We start from the raw sequence: 26,255 nt of genomic DNA, 5'->3' as shown, positions 1-26,255 counted from the left end.
GATGTGGAGTGGATGCTTCCTCTTTTAAGGCATTCTAGGATGAGAGGTCATGCTGTTAGGATTAGGGGTAGCAAAGTTAAAACAGAGTTGAAGATTGTGAATCCTTGGAATTCACTATCCTAAAGTGAGGTGGATGCTGGGACAGTGAGAAAATTTGAGGAGGAATTAGATAGGTTTTTGTATTGGTAATGGGTTGAAGGGATGTGGAGAGAAGGCATGAAAATGGGGTGAGGAGCATATCAGTCATCATCAAATGGCAGAGAGGATTCGATGGGCCAAATGGCCTAATTCTGCTCCTATATCTTATAAACTTATAGGTGGGGTGAATGTCAGTTCTGGAGTGTAGAAGAGGATGGCCATAAGTATTGGGGGGAGAGTTGGTATGGTTGGGGTGAGCTAGTGAGCCAAAGTTGAGTTAAACAGTTCTCTAGGATTTACAGTAAGTTTCTAATCCTCTAATATTCCCTGGGTAACTATTAAACTAAAGTGAGTCAAAACCCAAAGGTCTGACTTTAAGAGACTTTTTCACACTTCCAGATGCAGGGATATTGCTTGTTGGAAGTTTAAGTTTCCCTGCTAATTCCCATGGAGTCAGATGCATCAAGGATTCTGCATAGTCCTGACATGCTGTTCCTTGGAATATCTGACCATTGAAATATCTGAGCCACGAAAATCTGAAAATATTATCCTATATTTCTTTTCCTGCTTAATTCCATGAGGACTGAATAGTAATAACTTAATATAAATCCTATGAGTAACTGTTCTTAATAATCAAACTGGTGTTAATTACAAGCTACCAATGCAAGAATAGTTAACTGACCTTCAGGTGACTCAGAGGGCTCTTTTTCCGATTCAGTAGCATCCTGTTTCAGGAAACTCTCATCCTTTTCATAACTGATCATTATTACAGCAGAAATATCAATTCCTAGTTCTCCCAACATAAGTAGAAGCTGAAGGTTTTGGAAACCTTGGATTATGATGTAATGTTGAGGACCATCATCAGGTTCATCGTCTGTGATTAAACAAAAAGGTTAATGACACAATAGGTTCAATTTTAATACATTTAAAACCCATTCACTCACACAGAGGATTATATTAGGGTCTAGTATCCCTTACTCTCTGAAGTTCTATGTTTTTTGTTATTTTATGTATCATTTCTCAGCCCAGGTCATAAACTTATGAGCACCCTCAAAGCTGGTTTGTGATCAGGCAGTGCAAGGTGTAAACTCAACTGGTCTGCAATGGACACATTCTGACAAATTTTATGGAATGCATGGGATCTTTCACAGGCCATTCACATTGTTCAAGAAATATCTGCACTGGTCAGCTCCATGGCCAGGTTTTGCACTTATCCAAGAGACAAAGCTGTAGAGCTAGGGCAGAATTTTCCACTCATTGATGTGATGTGGGCAAGAAAGTTGGGAAAGTATGGCAAAAATGTAAAAATTCAGAATCTTGACATTGAAAAAAAGTGGATGCAAGACCAGTTGGTAGAGATGCAGGAGCAGGAGGGGTGATAAGATGTCCCCAGTGAGTGAGTCAGAAGTACTGAGGACAGGAAGTATTAGTAGTTTGGGAGAATTTGGTGGGTAAGAGAGGTTGAGTGGACATGATGCGGCCACTGTGAGAGTTGTAGCCCATGGGCCTCGTGCAGTTGGCAGTATTAGTGTGAGTGGCTACTCTTTGAATATGAGAAAGCACAGAGAATCACCGACTCCCTTCCTGCCTACCGTGTGTTCCTCCCTGGCTAGTGTCTGAGTTGAGGCAAGGTGGGCCTGGTGACATGGCCTCTTTTAGCAGCCTGCAGAGAAACGTACTGCCCACCTCTACACAAATCCCATTCTCCATATCCCTGTTTGCAGAGCAGGAAGTGAATGTTGCTTTTTAAACCATGTCTTCAGTGATAATGGCGAAGCATCACTGTGAGGGGCAGTTTCTGCTGATCAGCATCTGAAGTTGCATGCAGCTGAGATTTAAAGATGGTGTTGGGGCATGAACATCAGAGGGTCCTGACAGTAGCAATCACTTTTGCCTCTCTAGTCATGTGATTCATTAAAATGACACCAAAGAGCATGGTTGTGAATTTAATGAGCTGAAGAGGAAGGTTTCATGAGCAAAGTCTCTTCAAGGTAATGTGCCTTCTAAGCTGCATGGCCGTGCACGCAGTGACTTCCAGTTTTAGAGATCTCCAAACCTTAGCGGGAATGGAGCAGCAAGCCATGGCAGGTCAGGTGCTATGAATCTCAATACAATAAAACACTTCAACTGAAAAGGGAAAATTCACATCTCATGTACTGGCCTTTCAGGTGTATTTTGGGTTTCTAAGATTAAGATTTTCTGAATACTGAAATTTCCAACTGTTTCTTCACATATAAAAGACATACCTGGCTACTTCTGCAGATACATGAATTGAAGAGCAGGAGCAGGTTAAAGTTCTAGACAGCAAATACATATACTAAGCAATCCTCATCCCACCTCATCCCAATGGCTATAAAGGGACTGTGGTGTTTCCAAGTTCCACACCCACCTCAGAAATGTCAAGAGTGGGAATCAATGTTCCCCCTGAGCTGCACAGTTGCAGAGTCACTGGGAAGACCCATGCATGCCAATTGGCAGCCAATGACAAACTTCTGCCTCTAGAAGCTGCTGCCTTAAAAGTCCATGCAACAGTAAAAACAAATTTTCAAGGAACGTTGGTGGAGGGACATGTTAAGTGACCTTTATAGCTGGACAATTGAGCATTTCCTAGAGGCAAAGTTCAGAAAAACTGCCTCCTTTCAGATTTTCAGAACACTAATTCCTGAAATACCTCAAAAGTTGAGGAGTTTCCCTTTCAAGACAGACGCTTCAGTGCAGTAAAGAGAAAGTGCTGCAGTGTAAAAGGCTTTCAATGAGACTGAAACAGAAACCACATCAATGCATCATTCAGGTGGATGGAAAAGCTCCAATGGCACAATAGACTTCTTCACTGCGTCTTGGCCAATACTTGTCCCTCAACCAAAATCACGAGAACTGTTAATCAATCATTTGCATAGTGCCTGTTTCTGGGACCTTTTTTTGTATAAGTTATTGCTGCATTATATTAGCTAAATTTCAACAGCACCTACACTTTAAAAATACTTAATTGTCTGTAAATTGCTTTATCCTCAGTTTGTGACAGGAGGTATATAAATGAAGTGCTTTCATTTATTTTTGTACATCTGCTGTGAGGAGGTTATTTGGCAACTTGTTAATATTGTAATCCAAGCAAATTATTCTAAGACTAACAAATGAACAATGATATCCACTATATATGATAATGACTTACCCTGAACATCACAGCAAGTTACAGGATTATTGACAACAAATGTAAGGAGGTTCATTTTAGTAGGAGAAATAAGGAGTGTAAATGCTGCTCTGAAGGCAAGAAATTAAATGGTATACAGAAACAAAAGAGATCTGAAAATACTGGAACACAAGTTACAACAAATGCCAACGCAAGCTACTAAAGCCATTTGGAGTACAAAATGTTAGGTTTTATTTCTTAAAAAGACAGGATGGCATTGTTAAATTCTATATGGTGTTGACTAGGCCACACTTGGAGCACTGTGAACATGATTAGTAAAAGGATACTGAATCAAAAGAGATGGGTCAGTTAAGATTTACAAGGACGATACTAGAATTAAGAGGATGCAGTATTATTAAAGACTTTGGAAAAGGCTAAAAGAAATATTATCAAAACACTATTATATTAGCTAAATTTCAATAGCACCTACACTTTAAAAATACTTAATTGTCTGTAAATTGCTTTATCCTCAGTTTGTGACAGGAGGTATATAAATGAAGTGCTTTCATTTATTTTTGTACATCTGCTCAAAACACTTGGGCGGCACGGTGGCACAGTGGTTAGCACTGCTGCCTCACAGCGCCTGAGACCCGGGTTCAATTCCCGCCTCAGGCGACTGACTGTGTGGAGTTTGCACGTTCTCCCCGTGTCTGCGTGGGTTTCCTCCGGGTGCTCCGGTTTCCTCCCACAGTCCAAAGATGTGCTAAATTGCCCATAGTGTTAGGTAAGGGGTAAATGTAGATGTAGGGGTATGGGTGGGTTACGCTTCGGCGGGGCGGTGTGGACTTGTTGGGCCGAAGGGCCTGTTTCCACACTGTAAGTAATCTAATCTAATCTAAAAGTAATCTAATCTACTATTCAATTTGAAGAAGATTTATTAAGTTGAATGTGGAGAAAATGTTCAGACTTGTTAACGGAGTTCAGAACAAAAGGGCATACATACATAAGATAACCAATCGATCAAATTAAAACAATGAGAATGAACTTCTTTAGAGTGAGGACAGTGAAGAGCTTGCTATCACATGGATGGGTCGAACCAGATATCATTGTGGCATTTAAAAGGAAGTTTTGTGCAAGCAAGAAGGAAGATGGAAATAGCAAAGAGTGGGAGTGGTAATTACAGAAAAGTATAAAGTCAAACATCAACCATCAGGCCGAAAAACCTTGGTAATTCAATCGTCAAATACTATGCAATTTTACACTTAGAGAACATTTATGATCTTAAACTTTAAACTGACAGCTTTATTTGTTGTTACATTATTGAAGTAATTATATTCATGATTTAAGATATTGACTGTAAATCATTTTGATACAAATTGTTCAATGTTCCCTTTCCTGGCAAGCTATTCACAAGAAAAATCAAATAATCAGTGCTTTTTTTCCCATTGCATTCCAAACATTTACATTTTGATATACTTATAAATATAGATGTTTTTGGTGGACTGAGGATAAATTCATACCTTCCTCCACCACACCGTACTACAAATTAAAAAGTCATAAGATAAATACATATCCCATGCGTAAACTCAAACCCTAAACTTATCTTTTAAAGTAACACAAGGTCAAATGAGAATAAAGAGAGAAACAGAAAACCACGCTCAGAACCTGAAGAACATTGTACATGTACATCAGAAGTATTTTTATTTCTTGTCTATGTAGAGTTTCCACTCTGCAGTATGCAGAAAGTTATGAATGAAGACTTACTTATGCATCTGTCTATAACTTCCACTTCACCTCGCTTTAATAGCTTGGTATTCCTTCTGCTAACCGGTGGTTCTGGAGATTTTCTTTCTGCTTTGCCTTTTCCTTTGGATGGTGTCTTTTTGTCTGCTTTTTTCTTGTTGGCACTTGCTGCTATTTGTTCCTCTTCCACGATGACCTACAGCAAGTGATGCAAGAGATGAAAAGAGTTGAAATATTTAACTCTAATATTCCAGACAGCACCTTATTATGAAGGCCTGAGATCGACCTGGATTACATGATGTTTCTGTTAGAATGATTTATTTTTGAATTGATAAAAACAGGCTACAACTTACAAGATAACTTTACATAAATTTAGGAAGACTATGGTGTATTGACCCTCAGTTTGCAAGCACCAGAAACTGGTACCATACTTAGCTTAGAATCCAGGTTAGGGGTGGGTATTCATGTGGTGAACCATCAGATTTAAGCACACAGATTTTAGGTCAGAGGAATAGCATTCCATAGAAACCAGCTCATCAGAGTGTAAGATTAATTCTAATTCTGAAACAGAAGACCCAGATGCCAACAGTAAAACTGCTAGTTTTACTGGCCTGAGTAAAAAGGGGAGAGGTCAGTTAGACAGTCTTGTTTGGCATGTAATTTGTGCATTATCCACATGTTGTAGAGTTTGGATCAAAATATGACTCTTCTCAATTCTTATACAAATAATTTTAATTATGTAATCAAATAATTATAATTTGAATTATTGCGATTTCCGAACTAGAGTAAATTGTCCTAGCCCATTTTCTATTAAACCCTTGAATATTTTTTTAAAATCTATTAGATCCTCATGATCTGTTGGATTTTAAGACAGAAAAAAAAACACGCCACTCAACTTAACCTACTTTGGTATCATATCCTTTTTTTTGAAGGTCTTTCTGTTTGATGCACAGGATCTGAAATTTCACAATTTCACAGAGCAGTAGCAATGAAAGCTCTTCCCCTTTAGCAAGCATGTCCCATGCTACTTCTGTGACCTAGAATAGCCAAAAAGACAAAGCTAGAATGCTAATGCACAAAATTTACAACAAAAGTTACAACTGTTGTAGCTTCTTTACAACTTAGAGATATGACAGACATCTACAGAATAAAGCCATGCAGAGCTGTTATGCAAGCAAAATAACTTTTGGAGAATGTGGAGCTCACATTGCATTGTCAAGTTAAAGTGTAGATGTTATTTGTATTGATTCACCAAGTGTTGGAGGCTTGAATTACTTCAAGTTTATGGAGGATGAAAAATGGGAGACTCGCTGGCAGTGTGTTGGAATAGTCATATCTAGAAGTATCAATTGCATGGATGAAGGTTTCAATAGCATATTTTAATTAAGTAAAATACCCCAAGGCACTTCATAGGGATATAACGAATGAGAAGTTACTGGTCCAAAGAAGGTTATATTGGAAAGGTGAGCAAAAGTTTGGAGAGAGAGATAGTCATTAAGTAGGGATTTAGAGGAAAAGAAATGGACAGGCAGAGATCGTAAATACAACCTCCACACCACTTGGTCAAAGTGATCTCGGTCACTGTTTAAACTTCAAATAAGCCACCACTCTTCTCTTTATCTAGACTTATCAGCATATCCTCATATGCTTCACTTCTTCAACTTGTTATCTATTTTCTTCTTAAATGCATCTATGTTATTCACTTCAACTCCACCCTGCATTATTATTAAATTGAAGGGAATGTCAGCATTTAGGTCGTACAGACATACAAGGAACAAGAGTAGGCCACGGCGCTTCGGCTCTACTCCACCATTCAATAAGATTATGGCTAATCTGATTTTAACTTCAACTTTACATTTCTGCACACACTAATAATCTTTCATCCTCTCAATCAAGAATTTACCTAATTCTGCTGAAATTATTTAAAGATTCTGAATCCACTGCCTTTTGAAGAAGGGAACTCCAAAGATGCTCAACTCTCAGAGATGAAATGTTCCCTCGTCTCTCTTAAATGGTTGTCCCTTACCTTAAATAATGAACCCAAGTTCCAGAATCTCTCACAATAAGAAAATTCCTTTCCACATTCACCCAATAAATTCCCCTCAGGATTTTGCATGTTTCAATTAAATCACCCGTAAATCTTCTAAACTTTAAGAAGGTATAGGTCTAATTTGTCTTGCCTTTGCTCATAAGTCAGTTCACTCTTATATTTGTCATCAGAAAATTTAGCTACAATACCCAATGTGCCTTTATCCAATCATTTAAATAAATTATAATGAGTTGAAGGCCAGTACTGATTTATGTTGCACATCACTCGGGATGTCCTGCTGGCCTGAAAAAATCTATTTATTCCTAGTCTCTGCTTCCTGTTAGCCAACCAATCTTCTATGCAAGCCATATGTTACCCCAACACTATAAGCTTCTATTTCCACAAAAACGTTCAATGTAATGGATTATCAAAAGCCTACTGGAAATCAAAGTCCAATACATCCACTGGCTCCCCTTTGTCGAAGCACAAATTAGTTCTTCAAAGAACTTCAATAAATTCGTTAAATATGATTTCTCTTCGATAAAACCACGTTAGCTCTGCCTGATTACCTTGAACCTGTCCATCTTATAATATCCTTAACAATAGCCTCTAATATTTTCCCAATGGCAGGTGTTAAGCCAACTGGTGTATCGTCACTTTCTTCCTGCTTTCTTCGTTCCTCCCTTTTTGAATAAAGGAGTTGCATTAGAATCATAGAATCCCTACAGTATGGTAACAGGCCTTTCTGTCCATCAAATCTGCAACAACCCTACGAAGAGCCCCATCCCCATAACATTTCAATTTACCATGACTAATCTACCTGGCCTGCACATCTCTAGACACCACAGACAATTTAGCATGGCCAATCCACCTAACCTGCACATCTTTGGACTGTGGGAGGAAACCGGAGCACCTGACAGAAACCCATGCAGACACAGGGAAAACATGCAAACTCCACACAGTCACCCAATGCTGGAATCAAATCTGAGTCTCTGGCACTATCAGGCAGCAGTACTAACCACTGAGTCATCATGTCACCCAATTAGCTCCTTTCCAAACTAAAGGAATCTTCCATGAATCTAGTGAATTTTAGATGTTGAAGCCAACACATCAAATATCTTACTAGCTAATTACCTTAAGACAATAGGATGACACCCATTCGGACCCAGGAAATCATCAATTACCAGTTCTAACAACTTACTCAGTACTACTTCCCTGGTAATTGTAATTTTCTTGAGCTCCTCCCTCCCATTCAATTCTTGACTTACAGCTATTTCTGGGATGTTATTTGTATCAATCTAATGAAGAAAATATTTGTTCAATATACCTGTCATCTCTTTAATTACTAATTCGCAGTGTATTTTTTTTTACAGGACCAACATTAGCTTTGTTAACTGTTCCTTTTTTAAGTATCTGAAGAAACTTTTCCTATTTATTACGATATTTTAGTTAATTTTCCATCGCACACTAATTTTCCTCTCCTTAGTAATCTTTTTGTAATTCTTTGCTGTTTTTCATATTCTTCTAATCTTCTGACCTGCCAGCTCGCTTTGCCTAATTATATGTCTTTTCTGGCGTAGGATACTATTTTTGACTTGGTTTTAATTGACCATGCTTTTGAATTTTTGTTACTTCATACAGTCATACAGTGTAGAAAAGACCCTTCAGCCTATCAGGTCTATACTATCTATACTAGTCCCACTTTCCTTTAAGTGGCCCATAGCACTGAATGTTATGACATTTCAACTGCTCATCCACATACTTTTTAAAGTTTGTGAGGTTACCCTCCCAGGCAGTACATTCCTGACTCTCACCACCCTCTCTGTGAAAATATTTTTTCATCAAATCCACTCGAAACCTCCTGCCTTTTACCTAAAAATGATATCCCTTATTATTGACCCTTCAACTAAGGGGAACAATTGCAACCTAGCCACATTATCCATGCCCCTCATAATCTTATACATTTCAATCATGCTCCCCCCTGCTCTAAAGAAAACAATTTGAGCCTAATCATCCCATTTACATAGCTGAAGTATTCCATTCCAGGCAACAGCCTAGTGAATCTCTTAGTCATAGAGTCACACTGCACTGAAACAGACCCTTCAGTCCAACCAGTCAATGCTGACCATAATCCCAAACTAAACTAGTCCCACCTGCCTGCACTTGGCCCATATCCCCCCATATATTTCTTATTCATGCCATTATGGAAATATTCTTCAAATGTTGCAACTGTATCCACATCCACCATTTCCTCTGGAAGTTCATTCCACACACAAACTAGTCTCTGTATAAAGAAATCACCCGTCATGTCATTTTAAAATCTTTCTCCTGTCACCTTAAAAATATGTCCTCTAAATCTCCTACCCTAGGAAAAAGACACCTGCCATTCACCTTATCTATACCCTTCATTATTTTATAAACGTCTATAAATTCACCTCTCAACCACCTATCCTCCAGTGTAGTTCCACCCTATCCAACTTCTTATAACTAAAACCTTACAACCTTCTGCACATACTCCAGAGCAACCACCTCCTTCCCATAGTGTGATAATCAGAACTGCACAACATACTCCAGATGTGGCCTAAACAAAGTTTTGTACAGCTCCAGCATAGCCACCCTGCCTGACTGATAAAGGCAAGTGTCCCATATGACTTGTTAACTACTATATTAACATGCCCTGCTGCTTTCACAGATCTGTGAATAAGCACTCTAGTGTCCTGCCATTCATTGAGTACTCCCTTTGTCTTGTTATTTCTTCCAAAGCATATCACCTCACACTTTTCAGGGTTAAATTCTATCTGCCACTGATTTATTCATTTGACCAACTCATCAATACCTTTCTGTAAACTAAGACCCTCTTCCTTGGAATTGTTAAAATGTACATATCCTGCGCTTTCTGGAATATTTTCTGGTTCATCTCCCACCTGCGAAGAAAATGCACAGTTGTCAAAAGGACAGGATTGGAAAAACATGGAGTTCTTGATGGGTTGTCGGACTGAGGGAAGTTTTCAGAGGTGCAGAGGGGAAGACCAAAATTTCAACACAGGGATAAGTACTTCAAATTAAATGTATTTGTGGAGGGGGGACCAATGCATGTCAGTGAGTAGTGATGTACTAGCTAGACCAGGATTAGTGCATAATCAGAACAGGTAGCACAGTTTTACATTATCTCAAGTTTTTATACACAGAAGATGAAAGGGGGGGGGGGGGGGGGGAGGACAGGGTCAGAACCAGCAAAGCATTAGAATATTTTAGGCTAGAGGTTAACAAAAGTATGGTTAAGCATTACAACAATAGATAGGCTGAGATAGAGGTGGATATAAACAATATCAAGTACATGGAATACGGAGTTCCCAAGTTCAGCGCAGGATCAAACAAGATGCTGAGGAAATAGATAATGAAGAGATTAGAGTTGGTGGCGAAGAAGCAAAGTTGTGACAGATCTGAAGAAACTAGTTTTGATCTTTCCAATGTTTAATTGGACCAAATTCCATTCAATATTGGACAATGAGAAAGCAATGTAAGGATTGAGAAAAGTGATGATGCCAAAAAGCTGAATGTTATCAGCGTAAATATGAAATGTGGCATTGTATTTTAAGATAATATTGCTGAGGGTTGTCTAGAAATGAGGAAGAGAACAGACAGTAATAGATGCTTGGGGATCGAAGCAGAAGAATGGAACAGTTTAAAAAAACTAGGAAATTGAAACATCATATTCAAGATGCGCAAAACATGAACACCATCCAAGTAAAAACATTTATGGATTGGGGAAGGGAGTGCCAAATTATCTCAAAGTGTGTCCTTGTTTCCACCTGATGCACCTACTACAATATCATATTGATGATACATTTTGTATTTGAACAATAAATTTTTGCACAGAGACAGAATACACCTGAATTAGAAATGAAACTGATGGAATGTTAAAACAGCACTTTTTAAAGCAGTGAAAAATGAACAAATTTCAAATCAATTATTTAAAAACATATTGCTTTAAACCATGTATTTTCATTGAATCATAGATTTCCTACAGTATGGAAAGAGGCCATTTGGCCCATCGAGTTCACCAACCTTCCAAAGAGCATATCTACACCATCCCTGTAACACCCTGGCTAATCCACCTAGCTTGCATGTCCCTTGACACTAATTGCCTTGGACACTGTGGGCAACTTAGCATAGCCAATCGACCTAACCTGCACATCTTTGGACTGTATGAGGAAATCGGAGCACCTAGCAGAAACCCATGCAGACATGGGAAGAACATGCAAACTGCACCAAATGCTGGAATTGAATCTGGGTCCCTGATATTGTGAGGCAACAGTGTTAGCCACTGATCCTGGTGCATTGCATTTGAAAAATGAAATTTCCAACATTTCAGTTTCATTGTTTTATTTCTGATCAAAAATAATGTGGAAGATTTTGCACAAAACAGCTACAGAAAATTAGTAATGTCATGTACTTCCCAAGAAAAAAACTAATTTGCTTTTGGGAAACAGCATTCTTTTAGGCACAGGGACAGAATTTTGCCAGATTTTAAAGTGTGGGGTTGTGCATGTAATGTGGTGGTGAGCACATCACCTGCACTGCTGAGAAAACCCACCCTATCACATGCCAATTAACTCATTAAAAGCTGAATGGAGGCAGATTTCAGAGGGCATTCCTGTTCTCCCAATGGGAAACAAGCTACCTTTCTCTTTACCAGGACTGCAGTAATCAGGGACCCGGCAAATTTAGGCCCTTAAGTGACCATTAATTGACCATGTAAGAGCCTTCATTTAAGTGCCCTCTTGTAGGGCAGTTGTAGCATCCCTACCCCCAGACCGAGAAACCCAGATTCAAGTCCCACTTGCTCCAGAGGTCTGTAATAACATCTCTAAACCAGTTGATTAGGAAAACAGGTTAACAAAGGAGCCTTTATTTATGGCAGGTTGAGAAAGTTACATATGAACCTCTTATCAAGAGCTTAATTAGTGAAGAAGCATCAAGAGTTATAAGTTCCTCTCCAGGACCCACTAACTGTATTATTTCCCATGTCACTTTCAGTGAAAGGAAAATCACTCTTGTGTGTTCATTGAACCATGATTTAGCAAACTCATAGTTCAACAATTACAGTGCTCCTGAGGGAGTGCTTTCTAATTGAAATAGTTAGTTTTAAAATATTTATATTTAAAATAGAAATTATTACCTCATAAAACATGGGGAGGTCACTTGGTCTCTTCCCCTTTGGATTTCCAAATTCAACAACCTGAAAACGTAATACAGTCATTTAATTTTATCAGAAAAATTTACTGTTATAAATTATTTACATTTTTTTATAGTTCTCGAATGTCAGGAACAAACCAATGGGCTCCAGATGGCTTTCATGTCAAAATTATTTTAGGAGAGGATGAGGGCAAAGCCTAGCGTGAACAGAATTTTGCAGCTGGTAGGAAGCTAGGGATGGCAAAAGGAATATGGTTAAAAACCAACAAGTTAGCCTGCTTGGGAATCGTAACAGAAGGAAGAGAAGCCTCTATATTCTTTTCCTGATTGGAAACCTCTGCCCCCAGGTGCACTCTCTCTCTCTCTACATTAATCCACACCCAGTCCACACTCAAGTGTCCTTTCCCCTTCAGTACAAGCATGATGTTCCCAAAGCACCAGGCTTCCCCTCCCGTCCTGCCACAAGGTGCTCGAACTTATGTTTGTCTTGTGATCCTAGCACTCAGGACCTGGGCACTCCCCATAATCCTGGAGAAACAGCTATTGTGAAATATTCAGACGAAATCCTGCTATCCCAAAAATTCTGTCCATATTTCTACTACTAGGCAAAGATAATTGTTTTCGTCTGACACTTTTTTGTTTAATTGATTTAGTTTATATTACACACGCAACTTAGAGAACTTTGAGAGAACAGTCTATAAGCGTAAATGTCCAATTATTCTGCAAGATCTCAAATTAGCAATCCTAATGTTAATTTTTTCATCATCTACACCCCATAATTCCCAGTTGGACTACCAAATGATACTAAATTGAGCAGTGTTTTATGTTCACTTGGAAGACTAAACATTCTTATTGTTAGCTTAGACAGATGAGGTTACAATTCAAAAGTGAAAGGACAGCTTTCTTAAGGCATAAAATCACCCATAACTTCACTGATCTACAGTGTACTTTATCTGAAAGGACATAGCTCCTTTACAGAATAGAAATAATATTGCAGGTACAGTGAAATTGCAAGATGTTAAACTTAATGGACTCAAAAATTATGTTAGTTATCAGCTATTCCAACCAGCAGAATAGAAAATCCAATAGAATGATTCCGATGAGAATCCAAAATTCTGAACTGATAACTCTGGATTAGCTAGATGTATCTTATTTTGTGATATGACCACACTAAATAATCAAAGCAAAGCTAATCTCGTAAAAGTGCTGGGAAAGCCAGCATTTAGTGGACATCTCTTTGTTAGTATTCAACAATTGAGTTTGTTAACCATTCTGAAACACAAGGTAGAAACCTTGTAATAGCTTGGCATGCAAGCATTCTCTTCAGCAAGGAATGAGGTAGCTGTTTACTCCAACATTGTTGAAGCTCTGCTAATATAGTCCAAGGTATTCTGAACACTGAACACTTCCACTTGCAGTCCAAACCAGGAGGAAAGGAGATTTACAAACACCTATAGATATACTGGAATTTTATAAGCAAAAAGTACAAATGTGGATGACAGGGGAGACTATGTTGCACTCAAAGACAACAAGCAGAAGAAAGAACTGAATCTTTCTAGACCTAACTCTAGACATTTTTCATAGCCTTTTACAAGGTCAGATCATTGTAAGGTGTGAACAAGTAGACATTGTTTCCACATTTTACTATGTTTTCATTTGGGAATTTTTTTAACAACACTGAATAATTAATACCACATAAATCTGTTATTTACACATACCTGCTTCATTGTTCCTTCCCAAGAAATGATACTGAAGAGCTTACGCAGTGGCACATTGATGGCTGCAGCCAAAGCATCCAAGAATAACTCATTCTCTATCTTCTCACCAACTGTAAAATAGATAGCTGGCCTCCAGTAGACCTACAGCACAAGGTAAAAGAGATGCATTATAATATTGATTTTTTTTGTCATTATTTATTTCCAGTTTATTTTCATAAGCCCCTCCTATCTATGATTTGGAGATGCTGGTGTTGGACTGGGGTGGATAAAGTTAAAAATCACACAACGTCAGGTTATAGTCCAACAGGTTTGATTGGAAGCACACGAGCTTTCGGAGCGCCGCTCCTTCACCAGGTCCTATCTAGGCTGCTTTAAGTTGACAAAAACATTTCTGTCTATCAGTACCTCCCATTTCTTCATTATCTACTAATTCCCCCTTCTCATCCTCGAGGGGATCAACACTCACTTTACTTACTCTTTTCCTTTTTAGATACCTCGTGCTATTTGTTTTTAAATTTCTAGTTATTTTCCTCCCATACTTGAATGTGTTTCTCCTGGTTAACCTTTAAGTTAATCTTTGTAGTTTGTTGCATTCTGACCAGTCATCTGACTTGCCATTCACGCAGCACGGTGGCACAGTGGTTAGCACTGCTGCCTCACAGCACCAGAGACCCGGGTTCAATTCCCACCTCAGGCGACTGACTGTGTGGAGTTTGCACATTCTGTGACTGTGTGGGTTTCCCCCGGGTGCTCTGGTTTCCTCCCACAGTCCAAAGATGTGCAAGTCAGGTGAATTGGCCATGCTAAATTGTCCGTAGTGTTAGGTGAAGGGGTAAATGTAGGATTTATGGGTGGATTGCACTTTGGCGGGTCAGTGTGGACTTGGTGGGCCGAAGGGCCTGTTTCCACACTGTAAGTAATCTAATCTCTCATCTTTGTGCAATTATATGTTTTTTTCCTTAAGTTTGATGCTATCCTTACCTTCTTCAGTTAATCACAGATGGTGTGTCCTCCTCTTGGATTTTTTCTTTACTATAGGAATATACTTACTCTAAGTGTTCTGAAATATCACTTATGAATGTGTGTTGCTGCTTCTCTCCTGACTTACTTCCGAGACTAATATTGTGGTTCACTTCAGCTTTCATGCCACATGGTTGCTCTTCTTTAATTTTAAAAGGAGGAGAAAGTGAGGACTGCAGATGCTGGAGATTAGAGCTGAAAATGTGTTGCTGGAAAAGCGCAGCAGGTCAGGCAGCATCCAAGGAGCAGGAGAATCGACGTTTCGGGCATCAGCCCTTCTTCAGGAATGAGGAAAGTGTGTCCAGCAGGCTAAGATAAAAGGTAGGGAGGAGGGACTTGGGGGAGGGGGGTTCGGAATACAATAGGTGGAAGGAGGTTAAGGTGAGGGTGATAGGCTGGAGTGGGGGTGGGGGTGGGGGCGGAGAGGTCAGGAAGAAGATTGCAGGTTAGGAAGGTGGTGCTGAGTTCGAGGGTTGGGACTGAGACAAAGTGGGGGGAGGGGAAATGAGGAAACTGGAGAAATCTGAGTTCATCCCTTGTGGTTGGAGGGTTCCTAGGCTGAAGATGAGGCGCTCTTCCTCCAGGCGTCGTGTTGCTATGGTCTGGCGATGGAGAAGTCCAAGGACCTGCATGTCCTTGGTGGAGTGGGAGGGGGAGTTGAAGTGTTGAGCCACGGGGTGGTTGGGTTGGTTGGTCTGGTGTCTCAGAGGTGTTCTCTGAAACGTTCCGCAAGTAGGCGGCCTGTCTACCCAATATAGAGGAGGCCACATCGGGTGCAACGGATGCAGTAAATGATGTGTGTGGAGGTGCAGGTGAATTTGTGGCGGATGTGTAAGGATCCCTTGGAGCCTTGGAGGGAAGTAAGGGGGGAGGTGTGGGTGCAAGTTTTGCAATTCTTGCGGTTGCAGGGGAAGGTGCTGGGATGGTGGGGGGTGTGGACCTGACGAGGGAGTCATGAGGGGGTGGTCTTTTTGGAACGCTGATAGGGAAGGAGAGGGAAATATATCCCTGGTGGTGGGGTCTGTTTGGAGGTGGCGGAAATGACGACGGATGATACAATGTATTTGGAGGTTGGTGGGGTGGTAGGTGAGGACCAGTGGGGTTCTGTCCTGGTGGCTATTGTAGGGGCGGGGCTCAAGGGCAGAGGAGCGGGAAGTGGAGGAGATGCAGTGGAGAGCATCGTCGATCACATCTGGGGGGAAATTGCGGTGTTGAAGAAGGAGACCATCTGGGTTGTACGGTATTGGAACTGGTCCTCCTGGGAGCAGATTTCCCCACACTTATCCCTTTGAAACTCGATTTACATTCAATCTCATTATGATCGCTGCAATTTAAGGGTGCCTTCATTCGAAGATCATTCTGTCATATTGCACACATCACATTTAGCATTGCCTGTTGTCTGGTCGGCTCCAGAACAGTTATTCTAAGAAACTAACTCAAAAGCATTTAATTAATTCCTCACCAAGGCTACTGTTGCCAACTCTCATTTTCTAGTTTACATATCAAATAAAATCACCCATAAATATTGCTATTGTTCTATCATGAGCCTCCTGTATACCATTTCCTACATTATGGTTACTGTTCAGTAGCTTGTGGATCATTCCCAAAGTGACTTTTTTTACATATTATTCCACAGCATACACCCAAATCAATCCTACATACTAATCTCCATGAACTAAGGCCATCTATAACTATTGCCCCAATAACACTTTGATTATGATCCCTAAACCTTCACTTTAACCTAGTTTCTTATTTTCCTAATTGTTCTATACCCTTAAAATTCAGACTCCAATCCTTTCCATCCTGCAGCTAAGTTCAGATACAGATTTGTCAGTTTTATTGTTATTTTTGTAGTTATCTTTGTGTTATATACTCTTGATTGCTGATATATTCTTAGGCATTTTTCCCTCTGTGCCTTCCTGCTGTTCTCTGACCTTCATTTTCCACATTAGCATTTTTCACTCCTGCCTTGACTGTATCCCCCCTTGATTTGTTACATTTACCCGAGTTTGAGCCCTCATCCCTCTTCTTTAGTTTAAAGCCATCTTTACTTCCCGTGAGCAATGCATTCACTTCCCTAATCTTATTCATCCTATGCCAATTTGCAAGTAGCCCAGGTAGTGATCCAAAGATTATGACCTTTGAGGTTCTGATTTTCAATTTAGCCCTTGATTTCTCATACTATCTCATCATAATCTGTTTTCTAGTTCTACATATGTCATTGGTACTGATGTGAACCATGATTACTGGATCCTTCATTTCCCACTGCAAGTTTCTCTCCAGCCCTGAGCAGATATTCCACACAGTGGGACTAAGCAGAGAACTCAAGTCATTTCAACTCATGCTTTTTGCTATGAAAAAAAGGGTCAACACTACCCCACCTCCCACACCCCCTCCCCCCCACAGTCCTATCCCTACTACCATTACATACCTCAGTGCCCCTACTGAATGGCTTCCTTTATAATGATGCCATAGACAGTGAGCACATGCACTTTGAATCCCTTCCTCACATCCAAATAAGGTGAGAAAGCTTCAAAACTGTTAAACAACTGCAAAATTTGAGGCCACTGCACTCCAGCTATCTGAGTCCCTTTATCTATCTCATTTGAAGTCAGACCCTCCTATTGTGTGTGGGAGTGGTGTTGGGAATAGATCAGTGCAGGGTGGGGCTGGTCAGAATGGGCTTGGTGAAATAGTCAGATTGAAAATGGGCAGAATTGCAGTCGGTTTAGAAATCAGCGGGAGGGGAATCAGATTGTGATTAGGCTACAGTGGAGTCAGCACTTGGCAAGGGAGCTGAGTCAGGAGTGGGTCAACATGGGAATTGGGTTGTGTTTTGTCTGGGGTCAGTCAGGTATTCTGGTCAACGTCAGGGCCAAGGAGGTTATTTTGTCTCGGATGGGCAGTATGGTGGGTTTGGTCAAGCATGGGGGCCAGTTGATTTGTGTTGGTGCATAGGTTAAGTTGAGTTGTGTCAAAGGGTTGTTAGAATTAGGTTGGAGCGAGAGGTGAGGTGGGGTGACAGTTGAGTTGTGATAAGGGATTTGGGACATTGAGTTATGTCGAGGGGTTGGGAGAGTTTGAGTTATATCGTGAAGTGGAAGGGAGTTGAGATATGACAAGGGGTTGGGGGAGCTGAATTGTGTGAAGAGATGGTTGGAGAGTTGAATTAGGTCAAGGGGTAGGAGAAGTTAAGTTGGGTCGAGGATAGGGTGAATTAATTCAGGTCAAGGGGAAGGTGAATTGAGGTGGGTCAAGGATTGGGTGAATTGAGTTGGTTAGGTGGAAGTTGAAGGAGTCTGGCAGCGGCAAAGGTTGCAGGGATTTAGGATAGCTTGAAGGGCATGGGGGTTTATGTTCGGTCAAGGAGTGGGGGATATTGGGCCAGGTCAGATTTATCTTACTTGTGAGCTAGTGTCTTCACACTATAATTCTCAGTGTATTGATTGTGTTTTATCAGACTTGCAGTGTATTTGAAGCTAAAGCTTCAATACCTCAATGAATGTCATCAGAATCATGCCCCAAAATTTCTAATTGACAGTGAGATAGTCACTTTCTATCTCTACAGGTTTTATGTCAGAAATCACCTCAACACAGAACTCTTAACCAAGTCACTATATGCTACATTAAAAAAAAAACTCACTTACAAGAAGCAAAAAGGTGGATGTAGAAATCATTATTATTGGCAAGACAAAAAGGAAGTATTGAAGACAAGGTTCATTCCTTAATCCACAGAACGTGATGCAATGAAATGGACACCAATATGCATTATTACAGAAGCTAGAATGTGAATAAGGTTGCTCGCTGAGCTGGAAGGTTCATTTTCAGACGTTTCATCACCATACTAAGTATCATCCTCAGTGAGCCTCCGGACAATGCACTGCTGATGGTTCCTGCTTTCTATTTATACATTTGGGTTTCTTTGGGTTGGTGACCTCATTTCCTATAGTGATGTCATTTCCTGTTCTTTTTCTCAGGTGGTGGTAAATCAGGTTCAAGTCAATGTGTTTGTTGATAGCTTTCTGGTTGGACTCCAACTGGAACTCTATTAACAAACACGTTGACTTGGTTCTGATTTACCAATCCCTGATAAAAAGAACAGGAAATGACATAACCATAGGAAATGACATTACCACAGGAAACAACATCACCAAACGAAAGAAACCCAAACATATAAACAGAAAGCAAGAATCATTAGCAGTGCTTTGTCCGAAGGCTCACTGAAAATTACCAAGTATAGTGATGAAACATCTGAAAATGAACCTTCCAGCTCAGTGAGCAAACCTACATCCAGAACCTCAACCTGAGCTACAAATCTTCTCAAAACTCGCTAACTAGAATGGGAGCTGTAGCCCAGTTGTCTCCATATTTATATTTGCTTTATTTACATTTTGTGTAATCTAGAGTTCAAAGCAGATACATTAAAAAGGTTTTGGACATGAAGAAAAACAACCTGGTTATCTACAATTATTGTTGTTGCCTGCAGTGAGTACAGAGCACATAGTGTCTTATGTGGTGATATCTTGACAACAAAGTCTTAATATTAAGCTCACCTCTTCAATCGGAGCTGCCAGCAGTGCTGGCTCCCAGGCTTTGGGGATTGCCAGTGGTTCCTTAGCTGGTTTAGGTTCTTTTGCTTTCTTTGAAGGCATCTTTTACTCTTTCAGCTTGACCTAGTGAATTACCTTTCTGTCCACTGACATAATCTAAATTAAAAAAGCATAATTTTAAAATAAATCTATTGGGATATGAAGCAGCACAAATGCAATGATCCCACGCTTTTAAATATTTGGAAGCATTTTTAAAGTATGTGCAAAGGCTCTGATTTCAGGCTGAAGAAGCACATTTTCTCAGGTTTGCATGTGGTTTATATCTATGACGGACACAATGATAAGTAGTGAATGCAGTATTTCAGAAAAGTGCTGATTCTCAGTCATGGGATCTGGTGACCCCAACAATGTGCAAGCACAAAATCATCAATAGGCTTAAACTTAATTTATTCTAATTTTAATACTTTCATCAAGATTTGCGTAACTCCCTCAACCTACTGATCAAACAAAAGTATTTTGTGAAGCAAGCAGAAGTGAACGAAACAATGCTAACCAAACTCTTACTAACTTAAAAAGTGAAAGACTTGATGCTGAACATTCTTCAGGAGATGAACCTGAAAAATGTTCATTGCTCCTTATTGAACCCTTATATAGCCTGGTTCAGGAGTTCCTGTACTCTGCCACTAGGTGGTACTGCAAACTGTCTCTGTAATTCAATATAAAGCAGTGGCTTGCATCAATACTACTAGAGCAAATTTAATCTACTTTCACTACTCATAAAAGTGTAATAGTCAAAGAATATTCAGGTCTTGCAAATTAGACTAAAAATGAAATGTCTGTGCACTGAAATGATTTTGTAAATTTTATTTCTTCTTTCTTGGTACGTGGATGTCACAGGAAGGCATCAATATTCCTGGCATCCAGTGTAGCAAGATCATAATTAACAGAAAATACAATTGACAGAATTCATGTCACTTGTTTATCAATATAATACCAATACTAAAGTACTTGACAAGGTCCCTTGTGATAAACTGATCCAGAAGATTAAGTTGCAGAGGATCCATGGTAAGTGGCCAAAATTTGCTTGGTCATAGGAGACAGAAGGTAGTTGCAGAGAGGTAGTTTTCTCAATGGAGGTCTGTGACCAGTAGTGTTTCATAAAGAACAGTGGGGTGGGACCTCTACTGTTTGTAATATATGTTATCGGCTTAGATGGTCTGATTTGTAAGTTTGCAGATGTGAAAATTAGAGGAGTTGTGGATTGTGAGAAAGATAATTAAATGGTACGGCAAGATTTGGACCAGCTGAGCAGAGAAATGACATAGGGAGTTTAATCCAGACAAGTGTGAGGTGATATATTTTGGGAGTTTAAATGCAAGAGGAAAGTATACAGTTAATGGCATGGGGATCTTGGACGTCCAAGTCCACAATCCTTAAAGTGCAACGTAAGTGAATAAGGTGGTAAAGTCTGTGTATATGCCTTCATTGGTTGGAGTCCTGAGTATAAAAGTTGGCAAGTCATGTTGCAGTTGTATAAGACTTTAATTAGACCACATTTTAAGTATTGTGTACCGTTCTGGTCCCCAGTAGGAAGGACTTGAAGGCTTTGGAGGGGGGAAAAAAGAGGGTTACCAGGAAATTTCAAAGAAGTATATAAAATTATGAGGGGCATGGATAGTCAGAGTCTTTTTCCTGGTGTGGAAATATAACATACAATGGGGAAATAATTAAGGTGAGACGGAAAAATTTAAGGGAGATGTGTGAGCTAAGTTTTTTTTCACAGAGCCTGGTAGCTGCCTGCAATGCGCTGCCAGGGGAGATGATAGAAGCAGATATGTTCAAGCAGCAAAGTTCAAGCAGCATTCAAACAGACACATAAACAGATTGAAAATCGAGGGACATGGACCATGTGCAGGCAAATGGGATTAGTTTAGAATGACATCATAATCAGCATAGATAGGGATGGGCCAAATGGACCTGTTCCTGTGCTGTACAGTTCTATGATTTATGTGACATAGACCCTCATATTTATCTCCCGTCATCACTGCTGGCAGGAAATTGCAGAATAGAAATAAAGTTTGAAGGAAAAATGGAAAGATGATCAAACTTCACAAGTCACAAGTCTAAATGAAGGTAGCCTGACAGGGAGAATCATTGAAGTGACTGACCTGATGGTGAAAAAAAAGAAAATAAATCATAAAAGTTGCCAGAAAACAAGAGAAGTTGGCAGTGGACATGCTGATGCCAGAGCTGACTGTTAAAAAAAAGGCAAAATGTCAACAGATGAAAGGTAGACAGAACATCAGGTAACAGAAGTGACAGGGAATTTCAGAGTGCAGATTGTGATCCAGACAAGAGAAACAAAAGTTACAACAGACGCCAGAAAAAACTTATGAAACTTAATAGAAATATAGAATCCCTAAAAGCAGCAAGAGGCCATTTGGCCCACTAAATCTGCACTGACCATCTGAAGAGCATCCCACCCAGACTCAGCGCTCCATCCTATCCCCATAACCCTGCATATACCATGGCTGGATTAGTGGTGCTGGAAGAGCACAGCAGTTCAGGCAGCATCCAACGAGCAGTGAAATCGACGTTTCGGGCAAAAGCCCTTCCGAAAAGTTGATTTCACTGCTCGTTGGATGCTGCCTGAACTGCTGTGCTCTTCCAGCACCACTAATCCAGTATTTGGTTTTCAGCATCTGCAGTCATTGTTTTTACCTTGTTTATACCATGGCTGACCCACTTAATCTGCACAAGCCTGGGACACTACAGACAGCTTATTTTGGCCAATCCCTCTAGCTTGCACATTTTTGGACTGTGGGAGAAAAACCAGAGCACCTGACAGAAACTCACGCATATAGGGGATAATGTGCAAAGTCCGCACAGACAGTTACCCGAGGCTGGGATTGAACCCGGGTTCCTGGCACTGTGAGGCAGCAGTGCTAATCACTGAGCCACCCCAAAGTCCTTGATTGAAGGATGTGATTAAGGAAGCTTTTTCTGGCTGAGGTGACAAAGTGGAAGATTTCCCAATCACATGGTCAATGATGTCAATCTACCCATGCCCGCAAATAAGCATTTTTCCAAAAGTTCTCACTATAGTTGTCGTCATTGACAATCTTGTTTCTGAGCACGCTTTGATATAAACCTAAAGAGTAATTGGAGTGTCACATCACTGGCACTGTGTTATTAATTTGCTGGAAGAACTGTTAAATATTGAGAGAATTTGTGTTGCAGAGTCATTACCATCAATGTAGATTATAATTTATTTATTGTCATGTGTAATTTGTTACAAAATACAGTGAAAAATGTTATATAAGTCACACTTACCACTGACATTCATTTGCAAAGTTGCTATATTAATATCCCAACTTTCCCTTTCCCTTCTCAGTTTTCAATTATTTCCATGCAAATACATGCTTTCTCTTAAGTTATGTCCCATTTAGGTGTTTTGTTGCCTCTCATCCCGTCCCTGTTTTCCTCCCGAAGGCTCATTGCCTCTTCATTTTATAGAGGTATCAAAAGTAAATAATAAGTTAACAATGATATAATCTCCAACTAATCACAACAACAATAATAGCCTGTATTTTGTGGTCAGTAGTGTAGTTAAGTTATTCCCCAGTATTCCAACTCCACTTGCCACCTCCTTTCTTATCAATTATCTCACTTTAGTCTCCCTTTTTTTCCCCAGTCCCCTTCTCGTGAAATAGAGGATAACAAAAATGATAGTAAGAGTTAGGAACTAAGTTAATTGATATCAGCAGGGCAAAAGGAGACACAGGGCAAAAGGAGCAGTCACAAGAGACAAAAAGTTGAAAATCCTCTAGGTGTCATGACCCCATCTTAGGAATCTAAAAGAAGTAGCTGTCAACTTAGCAAATGCATTGATTATGACTTTCCAAAAAACCTTGGGTTCTGAAACTGTCACAATAGATTGGAATCAGCAAATGCAATGTAAGTTTTAAAAAGGACAGCCTGAGAAAACAGGCAAGTTAGCCTGACATCAGACAATGTAAAATATGAAGTCTTTTATCTTGGAAGTCTTAACAATGAATTTAAAAAATCATAGTATTATGAGCTTTATAAAATAGTATATATTACAAAAGGAAAATCATATTTGATGAATTTAGTTTAGTTTCTGAAGATGTAACAAGTACAGTAGACAGAGGGGAACCGACAGTACAGATCAAAAACAGGGAGTTAAGATAAATGGGGCACTTTTAAGCTGACAAGACCTAACTAGTGAATTGTCACAAGATTCAGTGCTCAGACATAAACTATTTACAATCCATATTAATGGCTTAGGAAAAATAATACTATTGCTTTAGATAGTGATCCAGAGATAATAATTTACAGACATTCGCTCTTGATACAAAACTGGGTGGAAATGCAACCTGTAATGAGACATGAAGAAGCTGCAGGACAGACTAATGTCAGAAAGTATGAGGTTATTCACTTTTGTCATAAGAATTGAGTATAGGAGTTGAGGCAACATGCTGAGATTGTACAGAATGTTGGTGAGGCTACTTTTGGAATATAGTGTACAATTCTGGTCACCCTGCTATAAGAAGGCATTAAATTGGAGAGGATTCAGAAAAGATTTACCAGGATGTTGGCAGGACTGGAAGGTTTGAGTTATAAGGAGAGAGTGAAGAGGTTGGTACCTTGTATGCTAGAGCGTAGGGGGATGAGGGTTTATAAAATCATTAGGGGCATAGATAAGGTCTATAGATAAACAGCAAAGGTCTTTTCCCAAGGGTTGGGAGTTGTAAACTAGAATAATTGAATTCCTACAGTATGGAAGCAGGCCATTTGACTGGAACTCCATTAACAAACATATTGATTTGGACCCCATTTACCAATCTCTCAGAAAAAGAACCAAAAGTGATATCCCCCACCACAACAGACCAAAACATTTAAATAGCAAGCAGGACAGAACACCAGCTCTTCATTGGAGGCTCATTGATGATGTTACTCAGCATGGTGACAAAACATCGTAGAACAAATCTGCCAGCTCAGCAAGCAAACTTACAACCTGGTCCATAACCTGACCTACAAATCTTCTCTAAAATCACAACTAACTTGTATATGCAGCAAGAAATGAGGAAAACAAATAGTATGTTGGTCTTTTTTTGTGGTCATGCGTTTGAGTACAAGAAATACAATGTCTTTCCTACAATCATATGGGGCTTTGGTGAGATCACAGATAGTGTTCTGTGTACAGTTTTGGTCTCATATTTAAGAAAGGTTCATTAGATTGGCTCCTGTGAAAATGAACATTGTCTTAATATGAGAATCAATATTAATTTGGTCTATCTTCTCTGGAATTCAGAAGAATAAAAGGTAATTTTCATAGAAATATGCAAAATTCCCAGCGATATTGACAAGACAGATACTCAGATTTTGTTTCTTTTGGCTGGTGAATTGATAAATGGGGAACAAGCTAGGATAAAGGACTGGTGATTTCAACTAAGATGAGAAGTTTCTTCACTCAAAGAATTGAGAATGTTTGGAATTGTTTGCTTCAGAGGGTTGTGGATGTTCTGTCAATGAGTACAATAAAAACTGACCAATAGATTTTTGATCTGTCAGGAATTGAGGGATACAGTCATGATCCGTACAGGATCGTCGAGCAGACTCAATGGTCTGAATGGTCCACATCTGTTCTGATTACTCCTTCCACAGGCCACCCACCATTTCAGTCTCCCCCCCCCCCCCCCCCCCCTCCAACCTGGCCTCTCACCCACGAATCCCTCCCTCATCCCTAGCTGACCCCAGGTGCTCCTCTCCCTCATCCCTTCCCCTCTCAGGCCACCCCAGACCCTCTCCCCCCCCACTCTCAGATGCTCTACCCTTCCCTCCTTCACTCCACCCTTCCCTCTTACTCTTCTCCCTTACTCAGCCTCTCTCCCTCTCCTCACTCCGCACCTCTCGCTGTTCCTACCGGCTCTTCTCGGCTTCTCTTCAGTCTTGCAGTCTGACTGTTTTCTGTTCCCCTGGCAACCATCATAGCAACCGCCTCTCCGCCCCCCCCCGAGTGTCAAGGAGACGCTCGGTGCCAAGATGGACAGAAAGGGAAGCGTCCACGTTCGCCTTCTGCAGCAGCGCCGCCCGGCGGTTTCCCGCTTTCCGTGGTTTGCACAGTCCCTGAGCCGCACCACCCAGCGGTGAACGCCATGTATTACAGCTGAGGGATAAGTTAAACATCACACAACACCAGGTTATAGTCCAACAGGTCTAATTGGAAGCACAGTAGCTTTCGGAGCGATGCTCCTTCATCAGGTGGTAGTGGAGGGCTCAATCCTAACACAGGATTTATAGCAAAAATTTACAGTGTGATGTAACTGAAATTATACATTGAAAAATTGATTGTCTGTTAAGCCTTTCATCTGTTAGAATACAGTGATAGTTTCACTTCTTTCATGTGTAAATCACAAAACCTTTTTTTAAAAAAGTTGCATTCTCGGGTTAGCTGTTAACAATGGTGATAGCTAAACAATATCTCCAAATCATGACAGCTGAGGGGAAAGCTGACTGCGAACTATTAATAGTTGTACAGTATCTTCCACATGTGCCAAAACCGTTAGATTCTCTGGCCATGTTTCTGGTTTCTCCCAGCAATTAAATTAAAAAGATGCCTGATATATATTTGATCCATATTTTATGTTGTTTGTGCCTGCAGTTGGAAACTTCCCTGTGAACTATACCTCACCATAATACTGTAGAAC

General features: G+C 40.1%; 1 protein-coding gene across 7 annotated transcripts in view; it reads right to left on the bottom strand.

Annotated features, from left to right (window-relative positions):
- The window catches only part of spag17 (sperm associated antigen 17), a 222,550-nt gene extending 196,980 nt beyond the window's left edge, over nt 1-25,570 (bottom strand). For 6 of the 7 annotated variants that reach the window (XM_072585263.1, XM_072585268.1, XM_072585269.1 and 3 more), the window contains exons 1-7: nt 25,472-25,570; nt 19,528-19,680; nt 13,955-14,095; nt 12,220-12,279; nt 5,914-6,045; nt 5,030-5,204; nt 821-1,012 (exon numbers count right to left, since the gene is read on the bottom strand). In XM_072585263.1, the coding sequence (XP_072441364.1) occupies nt 821-1,012; nt 5,030-5,204; nt 5,914-6,045; nt 12,220-12,279; nt 13,955-14,095; nt 19,528-19,626 (799 nt within the window). In that variant the 5' untranslated portion in view covers nt 19,627-19,680; nt 25,472-25,570. Of the gene's footprint in view, nt 1-820; nt 1,013-5,029; nt 5,205-5,913; nt 6,046-12,219; nt 12,280-13,954; nt 14,096-19,527; nt 19,681-25,455 lie in introns of all 7 variants that reach the window. The other variant, XM_072585264.1, reaches the window with a different exon arrangement.
- Nucleotides 25,571-26,255: the final 685 nt, after the last annotated feature.

The sequence above is a fragment of the Chiloscyllium punctatum genome, chromosome 15, assembly GCF_047496795.1.
Source record: "Chiloscyllium punctatum isolate Juve2018m chromosome 15, sChiPun1.3, whole genome shotgun sequence".
Lineage (NCBI taxonomy): Eukaryota > Metazoa > Chordata > Chondrichthyes > Orectolobiformes > Hemiscylliidae > Chiloscyllium > Chiloscyllium punctatum.
The sequence above is the reverse complement of the archived record's forward strand: the minus strand, read 5'-3'. Positions and strand labels throughout refer to the sequence as shown.